At 41.6% G+C, this 24,680-nt stretch overlaps 2 protein-coding genes across 2 annotated transcripts; both read left to right on the forward strand.

Annotated features, from left to right (window-relative positions):
* Positions 1-11,342: 11,342 nt before the first annotated feature.
* Positions 11,343-13,585, forward strand: LOC137046076 (uncharacterized). Its single transcript, XM_067423129.1, has 3 exons — positions 11,343-11,501; positions 12,843-13,397; positions 13,490-13,585. Exons 1-3 carry the CDS (start codon positions 11,343-11,345, stop codon positions 13,583-13,585), a joined length of 810 nt encoding a protein of 269 aa, XP_067279230.1.
* A 2-nt stretch (positions 13,586-13,587) lies between these two features.
* LOC137046077 (zona pellucida sperm-binding protein 3-like) lies at positions 13,588-18,389 on the forward strand. The gene is made up of 9 exons (XM_067423130.1): positions 13,588-13,591; positions 13,639-13,696; positions 13,771-13,874; positions 13,949-14,126; positions 14,238-14,355; positions 14,439-14,521; positions 14,594-14,685; positions 14,752-14,810; positions 18,300-18,389. The coding sequence occupies exons 1-9, from the start codon at positions 13,588-13,590 to the stop codon at positions 18,387-18,389; spliced, it is 786 nt and encodes a 261-aa protein (XP_067279231.1).
* Positions 18,390-24,680: the final 6,291 nt, after the last annotated feature.

The raw sequence follows: 24,680 nt of genomic DNA on the forward strand, positions 1-24,680 counted from the left end.
TGGGGGAATCACTGCTGCCATTTTTGTAAACGCACACATGTTTACAGGCCACTAAATACAGTACACACCACAGAGACGGACATCCTGCTGCTGTTTATCCTGTTCAATTTATTTCAGGCTCCGGATCTGATTCTGTTTTTATTTCGTAAGTCCTGCATAGAACAAAAGGTAGATAAGTGTACTACTTCGGTCGATCAGATTGATAAGCGTGTGTACGAATTGGAAGCATATTCTAGGAGATGGAACCTCAAATTATATGGAGTTGGAGAGACCGAGGCAGAGGACGTCCGGAGGGAAGTCACAAAGATCTGTCAAGCTCTGTTACCTGAGGAGAAATCTAAGTTTGTGGATGGCATAGAAGCAGTACATCGCCTGGGTCCCAAAAGGAAGGAGCAGACGGATTCCAGAGGGATCCTCATGAGGTTCATCTCTTGCGCACTTCGTGACGCAATTTGGAAAGCGGCCAAAAAATCGTCCTTTCTGCAAGAAAATAAGCTTCGATTCACTGAAGACCGGTGTAAGATTGATCGCGAAAAGATCAATCAATCAATCAACTTTATTTATATAGCGCTTTTACAATCACGATTGTGTCAAAGCAGCTTCACAGTGTCAAACAGGATAATATTGCGACAAAATTAGATTTGGTTGTACAGTCGTACTGGAGTAAACAGTGATGTTATCAGCTTATTTTAAATTATCATATAGCGACAATGTTGGCAGATCACTATTATAGTTTATAGAATTAAATAAGACCTAATTCATATATTTTATTTGTATAATAAGTTGAATAACTTTAATCATATTTTTAGTGTCCCCAACTGAGCAAGCCAAGCCAAAGGCGACAGTGGCAAGGAACCAAAACTCCATCGGGGCATGATGGAGAAAAATAAACCTTGGAGAAACCAGACTCAGTCGGGGTGCCAGTTCTCCTCTGGCCTATTAACACACAGTGTAAGATTATTATTCTGGCAACCTTACAGGTCGGAAATCATATTAGATCGGATTATTCAAAATTTTCAGGGTATCACGGAAGAGACAGATTTATTTAGGATGGGGCGTCAATTACACAAGAGTATGAATACATGAAAGATCGGAATTATTGCGCTGAAGACGGGTTTTGAGCATGTCGTGCCAGTGAGGCAAATTCGGAGGAGACACCATTTGACACGGCTCAGCAGACACTCCAGGATGCGTTGGTCATGTCCAGGCAGGTCCACCATCCGATCCGGACAGGGCCCAGATCCGGGATAAACCTCGGGATAAACAGAGAGACTAACATTAGCGTAGATGTCACTCTTTTTATGATGTAACGAGTACATCAGGTGTTATGGGAAGTGTTCCCGGTTCCGGCTGACCTAGTTAATGCAGCCTAACAATCAGTCAATTGAATTGAATAATGAAAGTTAAAAATGTTCTATGTGTATGCCATAGTAAAGAGATGTGTTTTTAGTCTAGATTTAAACTGACAGAGTGTGTCTGCTTCCCGAACAATGCTAGGAAGACTATTCCACAATTTAGGAGCTAAATAGGAAAATGATCGACCGCCTGCAGTTGATTTAGATATTCTAGGTATTATCAACTGGCCAGAGTTTTGAGACTGCAATCGACGTGATGGGGTATAATGCGTTAAGAGCTCGCTTAAGTACCGGGGAGCTAAACTATTTAGTGCTTTGTAAGTAATAAGCAAGATTTTAAAATGTATGCGATGTTTAATAGGGAGCCAGTGCAGTGTTGACAGAACTGGACTAATATGATCATACTTCCTGGTTCTAGTAAGAACTCTAGCTGCTGCATTTTGGACTAGCTGGAGTTTGTTTATTAAGCGAGCAGGGCAACCACCCAGTAGAGCATTACAATAATCTAGCCTTGAGCTCATGAACGCATGTACTAACTGTTCAGCATTTTGCATTGAAAGCATGTGCCGTAATTTAGATATATTTTTAAGATGATAGAATGCGGTTTTACAGATGCCAGAAACGTGGCTTTCAAATGAAAGATTGGTATCAAAGAGCACACCCAGGTTCCTCACTGACGACGAGGGCTTGACAGAGCAGTCATCTAGTGTTAGACAGTATTCTCGGTTACTACTTGTGGAGCTTTTCTGTCCAATAATTAAAAATTCAGTTTTATCTGAATTAAGTTGCAGAAAATTACTATTCATCCAATTTTTTATATCAGCTATGCATTTTTTCTGTTAATCTTGTGAATTGGTAGGTTTCATCCGGGCGTGAGGAAATATAGAGCTGAGTATCGTCAGCATAACAATGAAAACTAACGCCATGTTTCTAATGATATCTCCCAGTGGAGCAGATACAGGGTGAAAAGCAACGGTCCTAACACTGAGCCTTGCGGTACCCCATACTGAACTTGTGATCGGTGTGACATCTCTTCATTTACTGCTACAAACTGATAACGGTCAGATAAGTACGATTTAAACCATGCCAAAGCAGTTCCACTAACGCCAACATAATTTTCGATTCTATTCAGAAGAATATTGTGATCGATAGTATCAAATGCAGCGCTAAGATCGAGTAACACTAATAGAGAGATACAACCACGATCAGATGATAAGAGTAAATCATTTGTAACTCTAATTAGAGCAGTCTCAGTGCTATGATACGGTCTAAATCCTGACTGGAAATCCTCACATATACCATTTCTTTCTAAAAAAGAACATAATTGTGAAGACACGGCCTTTTCTAGTATTTTTGATAGAAACGGTAGATTCGAGATTGGCCTGTAATTGACTAATTCTTTAGGATCAAGTTGCGTTTTTTTAATAAGTGGTTTAATTATAGCCAACTTAAAAGTTTTCGGTACATATCCTAATGTCAAAGATGAATTAATGATATTAAGCAGAGGATCTATGACCTCTGGAAGTATCTCTTTTAATAGCCTAGGCAGTATAGGGTCAAGCATACATGTTGTTGATTTTGATGATTTTACAAGTTTAGCCAGTTCTTCTCCTTCTATAGTCGTGAATGAGTGTAATTTTTCCTCAGTGACACTACAGCGCTCTGTCTGAAGTGATACTGTAATAGACGGCTGCATGGTTATAATTTTATTCCTAATATTATCAATTTTACTAGTAAAGAAGTTCATAAAGTCATTACTGCTGTGTTGTTTACAAACATCTGAAGCTGAAGCTTTATTTTTTGATAATTTAGCCACTGTATCGAATAAATACTTAGGGTTGTGTTTGTTTTCTTCTAAAAGAGTTGAGAAATAAGCAGATCTAGCAGTTTTTATGGCCTTTCTGTATGCAATCATGCTCTCTTTCCACAAATTGCGAAAAACCTCTAGTTTTGTTTTCTTCCAGCTGCGCTCCATTTTTCTGGCTGCTGTTTTAAGGGCCCGAGTGTGCTCGTTGTACCACGGCGTTGGATTATTTGCTTTAATCTTCTTTAAGCGCCGGGGAGCAACTATGTCTAAAGTGCTAGTAAAGAGAGAGTCAATAGTTTCTGTTGCAGCATCAAGTTCCTCTTGGCTATCTGTAATGCTGAGGAGATGGAACTGATGAGGAAGATTATGTACAAAGCAATCTTTAGTCGCAGCGGTTATCGTCCTGCCATATTTGAAGCGAGGGGATGGCTTTGCAGCCTTAGGTAAATTAAGTATACATGATATTAGGTAATGATCTGAGATGTCATCGCTCTGCTGCAGAATTTTAACAGTATCAACATTTATTCCATGTGACATTATTAGATCTAAAGTATGATTAAGGCGATGAGTGGGTCCCGATACGTGTTGTCTAACTCCAATAGAGTTTAGAATGTCTCTAAATGCCAATCCCAATGCGTCTTTTTCATTGTCTACGTGGATATTAAAATCCCCAACAATTAGTACTTTATCTACAGCTAATACTAACTCCGATACAAAACCAGCAAATTCTTTGATAAAGTCTGTATTGTGCCCTGGTGGCCTGTATACAGTAGCCAACACAAATGTCAGACGGAATTTATCATTTACACTACACAACGTTACATAAAGCACCAAAACTTCAAAGGAATTATATTTGAAACTAGACTTCTGAGTAATACTGAAAATATTATTATAAATTACAGCCACACCTCCCCCTTTACCTTTCAGACGTGGCTCATGTTTATAACAATAATCTCGGGGAGTGCACTCATTTAAAGTAATGTAATCGTCAGGTTTTAGCCAGGTTTCTGTCAAACACAGCACATCTAAGTTATGATCTATAATCATATCATTGACAACAAACGTTTTTGGCGAAAGGGATCGAATATTCAGCAACCCGAGCTTTATCAATTGTTCATCCGTATTATATCTGTTGTTTATTTGTTGGACATCAATTAAATTTTTACTGTTGAATGGTTTTGATGGTTTTTTGTATTTACTAATTCGGGGAACAGACACAGTCTCTATGTGATAATATCTAGGTGAAAGAGTCTCTATGTGCTGGGATTTAGCTGACTTTGGTGACGTGAGACAGCTAGCAGACGGTTGGTTTAGCCAGTTTGTCTGCTTCCTGACCTGGGCCCCAGTGAGTCAAGGTTTAGCTCTAAGACTATGTGCCAAATTACTAGAGAGAAGAGCAGCACCAGCCCAGGAGGGATGAATGCCGTCTATCTTCAACAGGTCAGGTCTGCCCCAAAAACTTTTCCAATTGTCTATGAACCCTATGTTATTTTGCAGACACCACTTAGACAACCAGCCATTGAGTGATGATAATCTGCTAACTATTTCATCACTCCTTTTCGCAGGGAGAGGACCAGAGAAAACTACGGCTCTTGACATCGTACTTGCGAGTTTACACACCTCTTTAATGTTAATTTTGGTGATCTCCGACTGGCGAAGTCGAACATCATTAGTGCCAACGTGAATAATAATCTTAGAGAATTTACGATTAGCTTTAGCCAGCACTTTTAAATTTGCTTTGATGTCAGGCGCTCTGGCTCCCGGTAAACATGTGACTATGGTGGCTGGTGTCTCTATTTTCACATTCCGTGTAATAGAATCGCCAATAACTAGGGCACTTTCAACAGGATCCTCAGTGGGTGCATCACTGAGTGGGGAGAACCTGTTTGATGTTCTAATCGGAACGGAAGAGCGGTTTTTTGATCCGCGACTATGCTTTCTCATCGTAGGGGCAGTGATGGCGCTGAGGAGACAGAGAGGTGCGCAAATCTTTCAATAGAGGGAGAATGTGTTCGAAATGTTTGACGACAAATAGTTCATCAAACAGTATCGTTTGGACAGAGCAGACATCATCTTTTTCAGCGCTGGTTAATGTTGGGTTTTATAAAAAAATAAAATAAAATAAAAAACACTGTTCGACTAATTCAGCAAGCAGTAGCGATCGTTTCTCTCTCCTGCCATGTCAGATTTCTTTTGGAATCCATGGTGGCTGATTATATTAAAAAAAAATCTAGGCTATATATAGGCATTTTAACAGCACACCAGTTTAAAAAAATTAATTACATGGATGAAAACATGTTTATCTTTCATTTAAAATGTGTATATTATAATGTATTCTCCTGAAAACTCTTTATTGTCAAATGTGTATTGAATGTAAACTCCTCTTAGGAATTTCACCATTCAATGTGAATTTATCTTTATATTCTTAAATAAGGACATCTATTAAGTGATCCACTCTAAGACTGACACTTAAGATCTAGTCCTACACTTTACTTAAAATATGATTGGGACGCTTGATAACTAACTTTTAAGCGCACCTTTGAGCCAAGATTTTTTTACTCGTTAAGTCAATTCTTAGCAGTGTTCTTGTGAGTAATTCTAAGATGTTTGATAAATACGGGCCCAGATTTTTTTGTGCCAGTGTAAACGCAGACATACAAAAAGCAGAGCTGTGGGTGCCAGAGATGGATAAACTCTACAGGTCCAGAGGAGAATCAAAGGTAATCAATTAAACTAAAGGGGAGGAGCCACCTTCACTCAATGCTGTACAAAATGGCCAAGCCAAGCACTGGTGTGTGTTGTGGCATTTGTGTCAAAGTTTGCTATGATGGAGTTTCTGAAAGGTGTCTTAGTGGTGGTTGTGAATGTTGCATTTGATCTGCCTAATGCATGGGGAAGTTTGAGATACAGTCAAAGTCCAAGAAGCATGGGGCCAAAATCAGATCCAGCTTCCAGAAGTCCTGCCCTTTCTCCTCCAGGGCTCCGGAACACTTTGCAAGTGTCGTCTCAGTTTCAGAGTCCTTTGGGTTCTTCCTCCAGAGGCCTTGCACAGGAGCCTTTTGGCCTTCAGGAGAAGCAGCTGTTGCAGGGTCCAGTGAAGCCTTTGGATTGGAAGTATCCCATTGTTCCCGAGGTGCAGAGCGAGTTGGCGGTGAACTTCCAGTTGAGGCAACCCGTGACTCCCAGCAGCGTAGCGGTTCAATGCGGAGAGAACCGGGTTCTTGTAGAGGTTCAGCAGGACTTGTTTAGCAATGGTCATTTGATCCAGCCAACTGGCCTGTCTTTAGGCGGCTGTCCTGTTGTTGGTCAGGACTCTCAGTCTAAGGTGCTCATCTTTGAGTATGAGTTACAGGACTGCAACAGCGTGCAGATGGTAAGTACTCCTGAATCTGTTTATTCTAGTTGAGGATATCCAAAGTCCTCAAGGAGTGTCAGTTCACATGGCTGTTGTATTTGCAATGCCAGGGCATCTGGTATAAACCTTTCTTAAAGGGGTGGTTCACCCAATCATCTTAGTGAGGAACAGTTGTTTTAACTACTTCAATCTCTTCCAGATGAATGAGGATGAGCTTGTCTACACCTTCTCTCTTACCTACACCCCTGAGGCTCTTGCAGGTACTCCGATTACCCGGGTCGAGGGTGCAGTAGTTGGTGTTCAATGCCACTATCAAAGGTAAGTGGTCTGTGACTTTCACTTCCTCTCGCGCAACGGGGAGCCCATTTAATGGGTCCTTTAATGAACCACAGGCTTCAGAATGTAAGCAGTGATGCCTTGAGGCCAACATGGGTCCCTTATGCCTCAACGGAGGTTGGTGAAGAAGTCTTGGTGTTCTCCCTGAAGCTTATGATGGGTTGGTACAGGTTTTTGATAAAAATAAATCCTTATTCTTGTTCTTTTTCTAAAATGTTCCCTCTTTCTCTGTAGATGACTGGTCCAGTCAGAGACCTTCATCCCTCTATTTCCTGGGTGGCATTATTAACATTGAGGCATCTGTGAAGCAGTACAATCATGTGCCTCTGCGTGTGTTTTTGGACAGCTGTGTGGCCACTCAAGGGCCTGATGTGAACTCCCTTCCGAGATATTCCTTCATTGAGAATCATGGGTAAGGTCATGGCCCTTGATGCTATAGGACCGTTTTGGTTGCTTTTTAACCAGTCATGGCTAGGGTCTAGTTGCTCACTTTCTCTATAGTTGAGTTGCTCTTTGTCTTCAGGTGCTTTGTGGATGCCAAGGCTACAGCTTCCAGCTCCCGCTTCATGCCTCGGTCCCAGGTTGACAAGGTCCAGATCCAGCTGGAGGCGTTCGTGTTCCAGGAGAGCTCCAGTCCTTCTGTATGTACTACGCATATCATGAGTTAATTCGACTTCTCTTCGCATCTTCTTTGGTTTTCTGACGTCTGTCATCCCTTGCAGATCTACATAACATGTGTTGTGAAGGCAACTATTGCTTCTGCACCCAGTGACGCTCAGCACAAATCCTGTTCATTCGCCAATGGGTACGTTGCACTTTATCTTATTTTAAAGCTGACTTTGCTCATGTTGAAGGTGGTGTCTTTGTCTTGGTTCAGGTGGTTTGCTGCTGATGGAAATGACCAAGTTTGTGGTTGCTGTGACTCAACATGTGGTCCTGATGGTGGAATTGCTGCTTCTCCCTATGGAGGTTAGTAACTTTTGCTCTTAAGGTTGCGTTTGACGTTTTAACGGCTCTAACCTGGCTCTCCTCTCTCTAGGTGTTCAGTGGGAAGGCAAGTCTACACTTGGTCCTGTGGTGGTTCAAGGGCAAAAGAAAGTTCCTCAATAAAGCTGACATCAATTCTTGCTTGTATCTGACTTGTTATATTTCTTTGTTCTCCCTATCATATTTCTGTGCTCTCAAAATAGTGACCTTTAACTGCAGTGAAAAGAGCATTTTTTTTTTTTTTTTTTTTTACATCAATCCCATAGATTTTGTATTCGAAACATCATCACAGCAGTTTTACAAATATGCAGTACATCAAGTATTACATAACTATTAGGGGTGGGACTCACAGGATAAAGGTCCTTTCACACCGGACGCGTAACGAATAAGCGACTGTTTCGCGCCAAAACCATTAACATCAGCCGCGACACGAATTTGCAACGTTTCAGAGCTCCAACATTCCAAAACATTCGCAGCGACAGCTGAGAAAACACGGGCACTTCATCATTCAGTGAAGACGAGCTTTTCATATTATTTAAAGGACCGAGAAGAAGGTTTTGGGTGCAGCCAGTCTTAAAGAACAGAGTCTGAAGGGGAGGATGCTAATCTTGAACAGGAGCTAAAACTTTATCATGGCCGGTTCAGCACTTACTTTCTAAAGTCTGTGGGACAATTTGAGGATCTTCTCCAGAGACGGCAGCGCATCTGACGAGACAAACCGCGCACTTCAGGAATCAATCGATCCGAGCAGGTGTTTCCAGTCGAGTCACATGTAAACATTTCAGTGCCACAGACGTAGCCTACTGATGGCTACACGTTCACTTTCCATAATCGCGGACACAATGTTAAGAAAAAAATCAACTATTTATAAAAGGTAATAACTTATTATACTAACTTTTAAGTTATTGCTGTCTGTATCATGCAGTGGGCAAACACAGCTGCAGCTATGCAGCTTACAGATGTAATCTCATGAGAAATGCCATGCCTAGCAAAGGTTAAAGTTGATTGAATAGCTTGTGACATCAACTGGACATTTCGTCACCCTTGTTTCCTTTTATGTGATTGGTTGAAGCCGTTTTTGTCGCCGCTAGAGTAAAAAAAAAATCAACATTGAAACGGAAAAACTAAATGTCATTTTTTCGCCTCAGCACATTCGCGTTCGGTGTGGAAGCGCTCATTACACACACAACTGATCGGGAAAAAAAACATCGCGTGAATTATTCGCACGTCAAAATCGCGTCCAGTGTGAAAGGGCCTTAACTCCTGACACTATCATGATATTTTACCAACGATACCTATATCACAACACCAGTGACTCTTTGACACGATATATTTCAAGAAAATCATGATATATCTCTATCATTCTGTAAATAAAATGTGCCAAAGATGATTAGTGTTTCATTTATTAACAGTTCATCTATTTATTTAAATAGCAAAAATGCACAATAAGTATTATACAGCTACCAAACAGCCGTACGCTTGAAAAATGCTTATTTCTAGAGAGAACAGATTTGTGACTAAATGATTTATAGTAAAAAAAGGAAAAATCTCTACTATTACTACTACTATGAATGATCATATCAGCAACATCTCCAATTTATATTACTAGTGGTAGTAATTTAATACTAGTAGTAATTAGGGATGTCACAAAATTCCAGTAGTCGGTACCAATACCATACTTTAAAAAAAGTTATTTATAATTGCATTCAATGAGTTTATTCTTTATGATGATTATAAGTTATTTACAAGTAAAAGCAACAATCTAGGCATAATTATTATTAGTAGTACATATTATTATTACATAGAGGCATGGCTAAATCTACTGTACAACAGTAGCCTAATATATTTCTAATTTCTTCACGTTAAACCGCACTTTAATTTTGACAGGTTGCCGTGAAGACCTTCAAGTGTCTGTATTCATGACATGATAGTTTTCTCCAATGAAACGGTAAAATCTAATTAAGTGACTATGATAGAGTGGGACACTCTGAAGGGGATAATACTGGTCTGGCAGTTTCCTTTGATAGGGCTCCGGTCAGAGAGAAGGGCACGGAGAAGTTATTTCAGCAAACTTTAATATTGTTGTGTGTGTGTGTGTGTGTGTGTGTGTGTGTGTGTGTGTGTGTGTGTGTGTGTGTGTGTGTGTGTGTGTGTGTGTGTGTGTGTGTGTGTGTGTGTGTGTGTGTGTGTGTGTGTGTGTGTGTGTGTGTGTGTGTGTGTGTGTGTGTGTGTGTGTGTGTGTGTGTGTGTGTGTGTGTGTGTGTGTGTGTGTGTGTGTGTGTGTGTGTGTGTGTGTGTGTGTGTGTGTGTGTGTGTGTGTGTGTGTGTGTGTGTGTGTGTGTGTGTGTGTGTGTGTGTGTGTGTGTGTGTGTGTGTGTGTGTGTGGTTTTCGATTAGGTTACGCACACGCGAGCCACCATCCCACAGAATGCGGAGTCGGCAATGATGATGCGATGCGCTCAGAAAGGATATGACATCATTACAGTTTCAAAATAAAATGTCAGGAATAAAAGACTTCCTGACATAGCGCCCCCAAATTTAGCGATAAATTTGAATCCCAAAGGAAAGTCTACTTAGTTGGTGTCATCTTCATCCTCCCAGGCTGGCAGCCGCACAAGGCGCACGACTGGCCGTAGGTAGGTCTGTCCCTTGATCTTAACTTCAGCTGCCCTGACTCGTCCATCCGAACCGGAACAGGTCTTCACCACTCTCCCGATGGGCCACTGAGCTCTGGGTAGCTGTGAATCAACCACCATCACCACCTGGCCAGCAGCCAGATTGTCTGTGTCCTTGTGCCACTTCGACTGCTTCTGAAGGTCCGGGAGATGATGACGGATAAAGTTGGACCAGAAATGGTCCGCCAGGATCTGGCTGTGGCGCCATCTTCTTCTGCTGAGAAGGTCACTAGATGCATAGACAGCCTGTGGGAGTGATGCGTCACGGCGTCCCATCAACAGTAGATTTGGTGTGACGGGATCCGGATCTGCAGCATCCGAGGAGAGGTACCCAAGCGGTTTAGCATCAGACCCCACCGTTTAAAATCAGACCCCACCGCTTTTCTGTGCATCGGCCCACCTTGACATTGTAGGGACCAAATAGATTCGGTTGTACTCACATTCACTGAGGGTCTTGGAGGAACGGGAACTCTCAATTCCTTCTTCCTTCAGGAAAGACGTGATAAGAGCCGCTTGCGTCAATTCCATCTCTTTCTCTTTCTGTCGCCGTCGCAACATCTGATGCCTGGTGATACCCTCTCTACTCTTGTATGCCATCTCTGCTTTCTCCTCCAGTCGAAGTCTCTGACGTTCTTGTTCTCTGAGAAGATCCTCCTTCTCATAGAGGGCATCTCTGGCTTCTTTGTCTAGAAGAGTACACTGCTCGTCCACTAGCGTCTGCTCCATGATCTGCCACTGCACTTCTGCTAATTCCATCCGCTTGACCTGTTCCTCCAACATGGCACTTTGTAGCTCGGATAACCCGTCTGCAATGGACCTCTAGGTTGATGAGGCAGCACTGGCTCGAGATCTCGGTCTGCTATGATGAGAAGATATCCAGGATCGACATGACTCTGCTCTCACAGATGGCAGTGAAAATGGATCAGGGATTGGGATGTCTTGAGCTGGGGCTGCTGCTCCGAGTTCCTCAGCTTCGGTGGAAGGGAGTACTGTGACTCTCAGTGTGTACCCAACTTCAAAGTTTGCAAGGGATGATGGTTACTGTATCTTCCGCTGGGGTCGAGAACGCACTGCTGGATCTGCAGATGGTTGTCCTGGCTCCATATTGTCTCCAGAAAGCTGTCAGGTCCGGCTCGAAGGACCATATGATAGAGTGGGACACTCTGAAGGGGATAATACTGGTCTGGCAGTTTCCTTTGACAGGGCTCAGGGCTCCGGTCAGAGAGAAGGGCACGGAGAAGTTATTCCAGCAAACTTTAATATTGTAGTTTGGGTACAATCATTGGTGTACAAATAGGTGGGGGGTTCGATTAGGTTACGCACACGCGAGCCACCATCCCACAGAATGCGGAGTCGGCAATGATGATGTGATGCGCTCGGAAAGGATATGACATCATTACAGTTTCAAAATAAAATGTCAGGAATAAAAGACTTCCTGACAGTGACAGTTTATGCATTCGTGCCCTCATATAGTGAGACGGCAGATTAAGCTTTTAAGGCTAATAAGACTGCGAGCGAGTGTCACGTGCTTCTGTTCGCGCTTGTGCGTGTGTGTGCGTGTGTGTGTGTGTGTGTGTGCACTCGTGTGCATCAGCGCAATAGATAATAACAGATCAGTGCCCGTCGTTCAGAGACGCAGAACATGCAAGAGTTCAGTAATTATTAAATAGTATTTTGCATTTTAATATTCACAGACACTAGTGTATATTCGGCTACAGTCTGGAGCCCTGCGCTTAGATAAACACGGAAGCGACTGAACGCAGCTGTGGGTAGGCCTATGTAGCCTATACAAAAAATATATTGATACTTGGTGCTAGAGTATCGATAACGTCTCGTGGCTGGAAATAGCCGTCATTTTAATGTGAGCTTATACAGGCACATCTGCTTCATAATACGACACAAAAAGCTATCTTTGTGGCCAAATGTGTTACTCTGGCCTTGTGGTGGCTTGGACTGCCAATGGGAATAAGATATTCATCTTTAGACGTTGGTCAGATGTCCAGATATCGGATATGTATCTGATTTAAAAACACATCTGGGAGTGGCTCAAAATGGATGCAAAAAAATATATATTTTTGCGTTTATATGCATGCAACAAATTTTGATCTGGGTTAGATGTGAGTAAAAAAATCAGATTTTTTTGTGCCAGTGTAAACGCAGACATACAAAACGCAGAGCTGTGGGTGCCAGAGATGGATAAACTCTACAGGTCCAGAGGAGAATCAAAGGTAATCAATTAAACTAAAAGGGGAGGAGCCACCTTCACTCAATGCTGTACAAAATGGCCAAGCCAAGCACTGGTGTGTGTTGTGGCATTTGTGTCAAAGTTTGCTATGATGGAGTTTCTGAAAGGTGTCTTAGTGGTGGTTGTGATTCTTGCATTTGATCTGCCTAATGCATGTGGAAGTTTGAGATACAGTCAAAGTCCAAGAAGCATGGGGCCAAAATTAGATCCAGCTTCCAGAAGTCCTGCCCTTTCTCCTCCAGGGCTCCAGAACACTTTGCAAGTGTCTCCTCAGTTTCAGAGTCCTTTGGGTTCTTCCTCCAGAGGCCTTGCACAGGAGCCTTTTGGCCTTCAGGAGAAGCAGCTGTTGCAGGGTCTAGTGAAGCCTTTGGATTGGAAGTATCCCATTGTTCCCGAGGTGCAGAGCGAGTTGGCGGTGAACTTCCAGTTGAGGCAACCCGTGACTCCCAGCAGCGTAGCGGTTCAATGCGGAGAGAACCGGGTTCTTGTAGAGGTCCAGCAGGACTTGTTTAGCAATGGTCATTTGATCCAGCCAACTGGCCTGTCTTTAGGCGGCTGTCCTGTTGTTGGTCAGGACTCTCAGTCTAAGGTGCTCATCTTTGAGTATGAGTTACAGGACTGCAACAGCGTGCAGATGGTAAGAACTCCTGAATCTGTTTATTCTAGTTGAGGATATCCAAAGTCCTCAAGGAGTGTCAGTTCACATGGCTGTTGTATTTGCAATGCCAGGGCAGCTGGTATAAACCTTTCTTAAAGGGTCGTTCACCCAATCATCTTAGTGAGGAACAGTTGTTTGAACTACTTCAATCTCTTCCAGATGAATGAGGATGAGCTTGTCTACACCTTCTCTCTTACCTACACCCCTGAGGCTCTTGCAGGTACTCCGATTACCCGGGTCGAGGGTGCAGTTGTTGGTGTTCAATGCCACTATCAAAGGTAAGTGGTCTGTGACTTTCACTTCCTCTTGTGCAACGGGGAGCCCATTTAATGGGTCCTTTAATGAACCACAGGCTTCAGAATGTAAGCAGTGATGCCTTGAGGCCAACATGGGTCCCTTATGCCTCAATGGAGGTTGGTGAAGAAGTCTTGGTGTTCTCCCTGAAGCTTATGATGGGTTGGTACAGGTTTTTGATAAAAATAAATCCTTATTCTTGTTTTTTTTCTAAAATGTTCCCTCTTTCTCTGTAGATGATTGGTCCAGTCAGAGACCTTCATCCATCTATTTCCTGGGTGGCATTATTAACATTGAGGCATCTGTGAAGCAGTACAATCATGTGCCTCTGCGTGTGTTTGTGGACAGCTGTGTGGCCACTCAAGGGCCTGATGTGAACTCCCTTCCAAGATATTCCTTCATTGAGAATCATGGGTAAGGTCATGGCCCTTGATGCTATAGGACCGTTTTGGTTGCTTTTTAACCAGTCATGGCTAGGGTCTAGTTGCTCACTTTCTCTATAGTTGAGTTGCTCTTTGTCTTCAGGTGCTTTGTGGATGCCAAGGCTACAGCTTCCAGCTCCCGCTTCATGCCTCGGTCCCAGGTTGACAAGGTCCAGATCCAGCTGGAGGCGTTCGTGTTCCAGGAGAGCTCCAGTCCTTCTGTATGTACTACGCATATCATGAGTTAATTCGACTTCTCTTCCCATATTCTTTGGTTTTCTGACGTGTCTGTCATCCCTTGCAGATCTACATAACATGTGTTGTGAAGGCAACTATTGCTTCTGCACCCAGTGACGCTCAGCACAAATCCTGTTCATTCGCCAATGGGTACGTTGCACTTTATCTTATTTTAAAGCTGACTTTGCTCATGTTGAAGGTGGTGTCTTTGTCTTGGTTCAGGTGGTTTGCTGCTGACGGAAATGACCAAGTTTGTGGTTGCTGTGACTCAACATGTGGTCCTGATGGTGGAATTGCTGCTTCTCCCTATGGAGGTTAGTATCTCTTGCTATTTCTAAGGTTGCTTATGATAAGTGCTCTAACTTGTTTCTTCTCTCTAGGTGTTCAGTGGGAAGGCAAGGCTACACTTGGTCCTGTGGCGGTTCAAGGGCAAAAGAAAGTTCCTCAATAAACTTGACATCAATTCTTGCTTGTATCTGACTGGTTTTCCTTTGTGTCTGGTTTAACTGCTTTGGACTTGGACAGTGCCTCATTCTGCCACTGACCCTGACAGTCCTTCTGTACCTTTGCAAGTCTGATAGCATAAGACCATAGGGTTCCAGAAGGGTTACTTCAGCAATTAGCATATGGCTCTGTACCAGTAGAAACCCTGGAGCATATTCAAATGCTTACCCCCCCCCCCCCCCCCCTATATTTTTAAATGAAGAGTCAGAGTAGTGTTTTAGGACCCGTTTCACCTGGAGCACCTTTAACGTGCATTGCTTTCACTTCAAATGCTCCATTTTTACGCATGTCTAATTTGCTGCGGACATGCAACTGGATTCAATGTTCACGTGTCAAACTAGTAGACACGATTTTTGACAAATTTGGTGTGATCGCAGTTCAGCTTGCAGCATTTTTTTTTAAACACACAAATGTTGACAGGCCACAGCCACAGGTTTCTTCAGTTCATTACCTAGTTTTTGTCAAATTGCTGGGATCGAAAGAAACGTGTGATCTACCGCTTAGTTTGGAGGAAGTCACTGAAGCTATTAAATGTCTTAAAATTAATAAATCTCCAGGAGTAGATGGCTTGTCCTCCGAGTTTTACAAATTATTTGCAAAACAATTAGCACCCTTTCTTTTACAAGTTTTCAGGGAAAGTATTTTCGAAGGCTTTCTCCCCCGTACACTCACACAAAGCCTTATTACATTACTCCCTAAACCCAAAAAAGATGTTCTTTATCTTGATAATTGGCGTCCAATATGTCCTCTCAATAATGACTACAAAATGTTAGCCTTAGTATTTGCTATGTGTCTTAAAGTAATAGACTCTATTATAGATGAATCTCAATCTGGTTTCTCATCAGGGAGGCATATCTCCAATAATATTAGACTGGTGTTAGACCTTATTGATTACTCTGATTTAATTGAAGAGGACAGTTTTATTTAGTTTTTAGACTTTTATAAAGCCTTTGATTCTGTTGAACATAAGTTTTTTCTCTCTCCTTAGAAAAGTTTGGTTTTGGTCCTTTCTTTATCAAAGATATTCAAACACTTTATGCAAATGCAAACTGTTCTATCAAATTGAAGATGGGCTCATCTACCAGATTTAATTTATGACGTGGAATTAGGCAATGATGCCCGACCTCAGCATATTTATTTGTATTAGCTGGTCAACTACTTTCTGTCTTAGAGCGAGTGCTGGACAGGGCATTAATACTGCAGGAAGAGAGATCACACTGAGTCAACGTGCAGAGGATACTACCGTTGTTTTTACGTAACTCTGCTCACGTTTCTCCAGCTATTAAAAGCATTCAATTATTCTCTCTGGCATAAACCTAAATATCCACAAATGTGAACTATTTTCAATTAAAAGTTGTTGTTTGACAAATATAGATGGCATCCCAGTGAAAGATAAAGTCAGTTACTTGGGTATAGTCGTTTCTAAGGATATGAAGAATAGATGTGTTGATAACTTCTCTCCGATTATAGAAAAGACCATAAACCCTAAATCTGTGGCTACACAGAGACTTCTCTCTCAAGGGTAGATCTTTCCTTTCTCAAGCAGAGGGTCTTCACGTCTGGCTTATTCTGAAACATCTCTTCATGTAGAAGCTCAGACTTCTAGGGCAGGTCAATGTTTGTTTAATTTCTTATGGAAAAATAAGAAACATTATATTAAAAAATCTGTAGTTATGAATTCTTATGAAAAAGGTGGTCTTGATTTCATGAGCTTCTCCAACCTCAACTACACATTTAAAATAAATTGGATTAAACAACACCTCCCTATGGAACTTCACACCAAACGCTGTTTTTTCTAAATTAGGTAGTCTATATTTTTTGCTCTTATGTAATTATAATCCTGACACAATTCCTTCCTTATTATCTCACTTTCATAAATAATGTCTTCTATCGTGGTCTTTAATTTACAAACATCATTTCTCCCCACAGTTGTATAATTTGGCACAACAGGGATTTGCTTTACAAGAATAAATCAATTTATTTAGATAATTGGGCTAAAAATAATATTCTTTTGGTGAGTCCGTTGTTTAATGACCAAGGAATTCCTTTTAAATATGAGGATGTTTTGTCCCATTATAAAGTCCCAGTTACAGCAAGAGAACATGCTATCCCTTCTGGGGTTATGATGTTTCTGAAAGGCTTTATAACACACTCTCTCAGATTGTGCCAAATCTCAGTGTAATGGACACAGTATGTTGGTAAACTATGCCTCTCCACCATGTCAAACATTAGGAGTATTCATGGTTTGTTCCAGAATGAGGCTGTCTCTTGACCCAATGCCATCTTTTATTGGATCAGACATGTAGGTGAAATGAACTGGGCTAGAGTGGGTTCTGTACAATAAGATAAAAGAAGTCTCTTATAAAATGATACATCGGTGCTATCCCACAAAATGTGTTCTGCAAAGATGTATTTTTTGAGGGTTTTGGTGTAAGTCTCCTTCTGTGGTCTCCAGACTGAAAGTGTGTCTCGTTTGTTCTGGTACTGTGTGTGAACTAAGAATCTGTGGAAAACATTTGGAGTATTTTTTCCAATAGAATTCCTGAAATTTCATTGAAATATGAACATATTATTCTGGGTTATATACATTTGAAAGAGAACAATCAGATGTTTTTATTTATTAAATCTTATTTTGTTTCTCGCCAAATATTTTATACATAAATGTAAAGTTTGTAATTGTAAGCCTTTCTTTAACCTTTTTCTGGAAGAGCTCAAATTGTATGCGTGTTTGATTTCTGACTCCTCCAATAAGAAAGCTGTAAAAACTATTAACCTTTTTAAAAGGTATACTGCTTTCCTGCCTCCTGGCATGTAATATTGTTGTCATTCTGTATTACATGTTATTATAATAATAAAAATAAAAAACCACCCAAAGTCCCTGGGTAAAGTCCCTGCGGTGGAAACGTGGCTTTTGACGTCATTGGCTGTCGTGTGTCTCGTGACCAATTGCGTCACTTTCCGTGTGTATCATTTGAATTAGAAATATGAATGAACGAGTGCATGTGTGTGTGTGTGTGTTTTGGTCAGTTTTTGCAATAAATACATTGGACTGTACACTTTTTTGTATATTTTTTATATTGTTTTATATTGTTAAGAGTGTGTAGGTTTAGGGTAGGAGTGGGGTTAGTTGCTCCAAAATATCAAATTAGGCTATAAATATTCATTCTGTGGGATCAGGTTGGCGTGTGTATGTTTTCCCGAAGTCATGATGTCACGTTGCGCATCTGGAATGGAGAAAACATATGACCACTTAGCGCCTCCGGTGGACGCTTCACCCCAAAAGTGCAGGTAAACGTACCTGGAGGTTCATAATTCAGGTGTTGTAAAAAGGTACGCAGAGTCACGTATTTCCAATGAGCCTGGAGGTTTTCCTCAGGAGTTCTGGCTCACTTTGATCTCTACATCTTGTGCTGACGTCCTCCAGGTGAAGGGGTTTGATCTCCACCAGTGGCAGACCACCACGCTCCTGCGCATCAAGAAGACCATCCAGAGTGAGGCCGGGGACCTGAAGTGATGAGTCCAGGACAAACACTGGGGCATAATATCTCCTTTCATTTCTTACCGTATTGTGTGTGTGTGTGTGTGAGACAATCTGGTTGAACATTTCTGTAGTGATACTAGCTTAAATATCAGCCGTTTCTTGGAAAGTACAGAGGGGCCTTGCATTGCAATTGCCTTGCATTTGAGAAAATAGAAGTATATACAATATTAATACGGATATATATTAGGGGTGTAACGGTTCACAAAATTCACGGTTCGGTTCGATACGATACACTGGTGTCACGGTTCGGTTCGGTACGGTTCGGTATGTTTTAGATACAGCAAAAAGAAAAAATTGGCAGAAATTACCTTTTTTTTAATTATTTTTTTATTAAAACTAACAAAGTATGATTTTTTGTTGTTGTATGATTTTACCCATCTTCTATGTAGTTACAGGAATAAGACATTAGCTCTTTACATTAGCGTGCGGTGCGTGTGCGTTGCATGAGCCCCACACCCTGTAGTGCTTTACATGCTGCGTTTGCAGTCCGCAACTGATCCGCTGTTGCATACCACAAACACAGCATTTATTCATTATTTTTTATTTAAAATCCAAAAGTTTTTACTGAACATGCCTCGTCAGAATTCCAATTTTCTTTGTTTACTCTTCAATAGAAGTCAGGTTACGTAGCCTACTACATTTAAACAACATTTTATTAAATTCATTTATTCATATTTATATACTTTAGATTTAGCTCACACAAGTGGCAAAACATTTAAACATAGTTTATAGCCTTAAATCACAAACATTTTAAATTAGAAACTTACAATAGTCTATTCACAAACAGCCGACTCTCGTCTTTTCTTTCGTTTTTACACCCTTTTAAAAGAAATCCTGCAGGTCAAAAAGAACTTTGCTTTTCACCTCCAAGAAAGTACGAGTGCTCTCCATTATGGCACATTTTTTTTAACCTAAATGCCAGGTATGGTGTTGTTTTGTTGCTTTACTTGAGAAAAAAAAGCCATGTGTTGACTTTGAAACAAGAGTATATTTTAAATGAGATGCATCTGTGGTAAAATTACTAGATTTTCGCGTCAGTACATGTTTATTTTAATGCGAACAATGTTCTACCACTTTAATGCAGCAACGCAGCGCAGCAAAAAATAGACTCGGTACGAAAACGATCCGTGCACTGATGCAGACGCACCGCTCCTGGAACAGACTGACGGACAGCACCCGCGTGCGGTGTTAAAGCTGTCATCCCATGGGTACGGAAAAAATACGCACCGCACACGCACTGCAGACGGAGTATGTGTGAAACGGGCGTTAGGTCTCATATCCGCGGCTATAAATGGACCACTCGCCGCGGTGATGTCTTTTGCCATTTGAATAAGTTGGAAATGTCTGTCTAAATGCTGCGGGGATAGTTTGTGGGATAGTTTGTGGCTGTTTCTCCTTTTTATCGTCTTGTTGTCGGCTTTGATTGACATGACATGAATTATTCCCGCTGCTGTACCATCAGCAAATGCGACATGCCGTTGTTTTTTAATCCATCAATCTTGCCAACACCATCATAGCTTACCGAGAATCCAAAGTTCACCCAAACACCAGACCTGTTGGTTATTGGAGGATCTTCTATTTCTGGTTTGTTAAACGCAATTGCCATTTTGCCACGAGCATTCAGCACGTAGCCTACTGAGTAAGCGAGCACCTGACTGAGCAGCCTAAAACATATTTGGTGTTTTGTTTTTTTTCTTTCACTTCGGCGGTGTCAGGGGCATTGGCTGTTATGTCGTTTTGGTTATTGGGCTACCTTGTTGAACGCATATTATTATATTTCACATACTTTTTTATTTTCCAAATCTAATTAATTAGTCCAAGAACCGTTCGGTACATAATGCGTACCGCGTACCGAACCGAAAGCCTCGTACCGAACGGTTCAATACGAATACGCGTATCGTTACACCCCTAATATATATATATATATATAAATATTTTGATTTATTTTTAAATAATTTGTTATTTAAAAATCTTTTTTTTTTTTATATATCATATTGGTCTCCAAGCTTTTTGGAAGTTTCTGTTGATTCAATAAATTGGCACTAAACAGGGGAAAAAAATTTTCTTGATATCTCCTTGCAAATAAAAGTGATTGAGATTTATCTGACCAAAGTGTCTCATAACTCCTCCTCATCTGCACTGACATAAACTGGCCACTAGGAAATCGGTAAGAAGGCTCCTGACACTGATTTCATGACCGCTCCTTAAACAATTAATTAAAATGAGTCATTTACATTTTAGATGTGATATAAACTGCTTCTGTTCTATTACAGCAGCGAAAATATTTCCAAGATCAGATCACATTTCCAGATCAGATCACATTTCCACATCAGAACCACAGCGCATCTCACAGCGATGGTGTGTTAATGAATGATTCAGTGTTCGAATGAATCGGTTCAATCAAAGATTCAGTACTTCCTCCACCACTGATCATTAACAACTAGTTGTTCAGTTCGGTTCCGGGACTGCGTATCATTTTTGTAAATGCTGTTGTCACTCCCGTAAATTACTGAACGGTGTGTGTTTACAGAACGAATAAGATGCAAACAGAAATGTCGTTCCAGTCAGACTAATAATTCAGCTCAAATCTGTGGTTTAACATGTTATTGGTTTTTCAGAAAATACTACTGAGTGGATTCTTCCCAATGCGTTTTTGGATGGATCCGGCTGTTCCAGAGCCAACTCCTGAACCTGGAGTGAATCTGGTCAGCATCGGCTGGGAAGGGATCAAAAAGAAGAGCCCGAAAACAGGTGAATGTCAACAGAGCATTTAAGACGCAACATTACAATGTCCACACACACACACACACTGTGAGGTTTCAGGAGTGACGTTTTTGTAAATGCGGTCGTCACTCCTGTAAATTACTGAACTGTAAATGGACTGCATTTATATAGCGCTTTTAACAGACCCTATGGCCATCCAAAGCGCTTTACATCTTGCCTCACATTCACCCATTCACACACCGACGGCGATGTCAGCCATGTAAGGCACCATCCAGCTCATCGGGAGCAGCTGGGGTTAGGTGTCTTGCTCAAGTGGAACCGGGGATTGAACCACCAACCATTCGGTTTGTAGACAACCTACATGAACCACTGAGCCACTGCCGCCCTGTGTGTGCAGAACAAATGAAAAATGACATTTCTTTCAAGTTGGACTGATAATTCATTTTTGATCTGTGGTAAGTGATGTTTCTAATTACATATTTGGGTTCTTCTTTTTTTAGAAAGTACTGAAGAGAAGAAAATGAGTGCTTTCCGTTGGATCCGTCTGAGCCCCTGTGTGTCCCAGATGGAAGCGTTCCTGAGACTGACCCTGTGTCTGCAGGAGGTCTGGAGGTTAACGTCAGTGATGGCACGGATGCTTCTCCTGAAAAAGAGAAGAAGAGTGCTTTCTTCAAAAAGTATTTCAAAAAGAGTCCTCGTGTGTCCCAGAGACCAAACCTGAATTGGATCTGTTTGATTCAGATGACTCTGGTCCAAGCAGTTCTGTGCCAAATCCTTCTAAGCAGGAACCATCTCCAGAAGAGCAGTGTTTACCATTAGAGAAGCGAATGAAGGGCTGCACACAGCGTCATAGACCTGTCACTGCGCTCTGGAACAACATCTTCACTGGAAACGAGTAAGTCTACAACACATTCACACTAATATAAACCGTGGATGAACAGGGTATATGTCTACATTGTAAATCCTCTTTAGTGAGGCTAATCTAGGCTGTGTTCTGGGGCAGAGATAGCGAAAGACGGAATGAGACTGAAGGAGCGGGGTATAACTCACGTCCTGAATGCGGCCGCAGTGAAGGCCAAACTCAGGGTGCTGCTGGGAGTGCCATGGGAGGAAGACCTGAGAGAAGCCGTTACTCACACAGGGCCGAGTTACTACAGAGGAACATCTCGCATTGTGGCTCGCCTGCATCGCAAGGTTCAGACATCAGCGGATACCTCTACAAGCTGCCAAATTCATCCGCAAGGCCAAGAAAAGCACAGAAAGCAAGATCTTTTAGCAAGTGTTCTGGAGTGACAAACTGTTCGAGACTTTTTTTAACACAGTTAAGGTGATCATCCACTGCACTGACGGTGTCAGCTACGCCCCTACATTTTTTCTGGCATACCTCACGATCCACCATGACATGACTGAGGATGCCATTGATCATCTCATCAAGGTGAGATACATCAAGCCCGACACAGCTCCTGAAGCAGCTGGCAGTCCTCCATCGGGATCTTGAGCAGGGAAACAACAGCTAAAGGACACAAGCAGCCAAAATGACAAGTCTTGAAGAAAAAGAAGGTTAGGAAAACAGAAGTGCAGAGAGCATGAAACGGAAGAAACCCAGAGAGAATCCTCAAGTGTGAAGAAAAAGATTCACACAATTACAGATACAAAGTGTGTGAGTGATTGTGTGTGTGTGTGTGTGTGTGTGTAGCTGTGTTCCATTTGACGGGCTCCCGTCGTTCACTGCTCGTTCCATTTGTCCGTACGTGGACTTCACACACAGGGCTTTCCGCCATCTTAAGTGAGACTCTAATCCAAAGGGAGTGAACATGTTCAGTTCTAAGGGCACTGCGGACCGCGTAGGGAATAAGGGAACATCGTACATCACTTCACAGGAAGTGGAGAGCATAAAACACCCAGCTGACACTGCGCCTCGCATCACCAGTCTGAACTAACGATAACCTCCTTATAGAAGCACTATATAAAGTATGGGAACATTTTTAGAAAATTATAAAATATATATCTAACAGAATAATTGCAAAACATACTCCAGGCACACTGGTACACAGGTTCACACTGCAGGCAAAAGTGGCCCATATCTGATTTCTTTGGGGTCAAGTGACCAGGTCAGATCTCTTCAGAGGTAGTGTAAACACTCAAATCTAGCTCAGATCGGATTTTTTCAAATCAGATTTAGACCACATACATATGTGGTCCTGAATCAGACCCAGATCAGATTTTTTCCAATGCGGTCGCAGTGTGAACAACCAAGGCGGATTTGATGCGGATATGATGCGTATTTTACGTCAATCTATGTCGACATTTGTCCCATTATGCACCGGCGAGTTAGCCCTAGACACAGACCGTAACATTAAAAACTTGCCTAGATATGGAGAACAGCGATGGAGCGAGTCAGTGGAGGGAGAGTGAGGTGTTAGACCTCATTAGGAGATACTTTAATTAAAGCTACGCTAGAAGGATCCGACCGTAACTGCCGTTTTAGCAAAAAATAGCACACGAAATGGAAGAACGGGGACACAGACGAACGTGGCTTCAGTGCCAAAGGAAGGTGACAAAAGGCCAAAATAACCAATTTTGCTCTCCTTCTTTTCGTTCTTCTCCTCTCTATAACCTCCTGAACTTTAGTCCAACAGCGTGCTGTGTCTAATGTCATTGATATTGTTCTTTTTCACTGGAATCAGATATGGGCCACATTTTAAAAGGTAATGTGAACAGCCAAACCAAAACTCAGATCTGAGCATTAGGACTTGCGGTGTGAACGGGTGACTAGCGATGTCATTTATTTAATTTGACTTCACCTCAGGAATGATTACTGTGCAGCAGTGGGGAAGAAAGCAGACGAGACCGCTACAGTAATCAGGGCCATTGATTAAGAACAATGCTTTTTATTATTCTTAATTGCTCTAACGACTTTATTTTTCTCCCTTTGTAGCACTTTGAGATGCTATAAATAAAATAAAATGTATTATTAGTTACAGTACAGCTTCATGTCTGTTAATAGTCCATTAAATTAATAAAATAGACTGATCATAGTGTTTTGTATACTATTTTAAATGTGAAAGTAAATTACAATATTTATGTTATATCATAATCTGCATGAACCGTTGTTGTCTTTCTTTGACCTGGCTTAGGAAGTAGCAGAGCACACTGCGTAGGGACCCTGTCTGAGTGTGTGTGTGTGTGTGTGCTAAATAAACTTTTTAAGAAACTAACTGCTGCATAGACTGTGTTTCTTAAAAAGTTGTTGGTTTAACTGTTAAGTTCACCATACTTTGCTAGCGTATTTATGCTTCACTGCTAATGACCCTTTGGCTCGTGTTTCAGGTGTTTCTGCTCTGTAGTGTCCAGATTGTTGTGGGTGGTTTAGCCATTGGGTCAGGGCTCAGTGATGAGCATGATCTGCTATCTGGGCCCAGTCTGAGTTGTGGCCTGTTAGCAGACCCGTCTCTTGCTTCTTGTACTGAACATTTGTTTATTAGCTGATTTTGTACATCCACTTTGGAGGAAACTCTTTTTCTGTGCCCTTATGAAAAA

This window comes from Pseudorasbora parva, chromosome 18, assembly GCF_024679245.1.
Source record: "Pseudorasbora parva isolate DD20220531a chromosome 18, ASM2467924v1, whole genome shotgun sequence".
Lineage (NCBI taxonomy): Eukaryota > Metazoa > Chordata > Actinopteri > Cypriniformes > Gobionidae > Pseudorasbora > Pseudorasbora parva.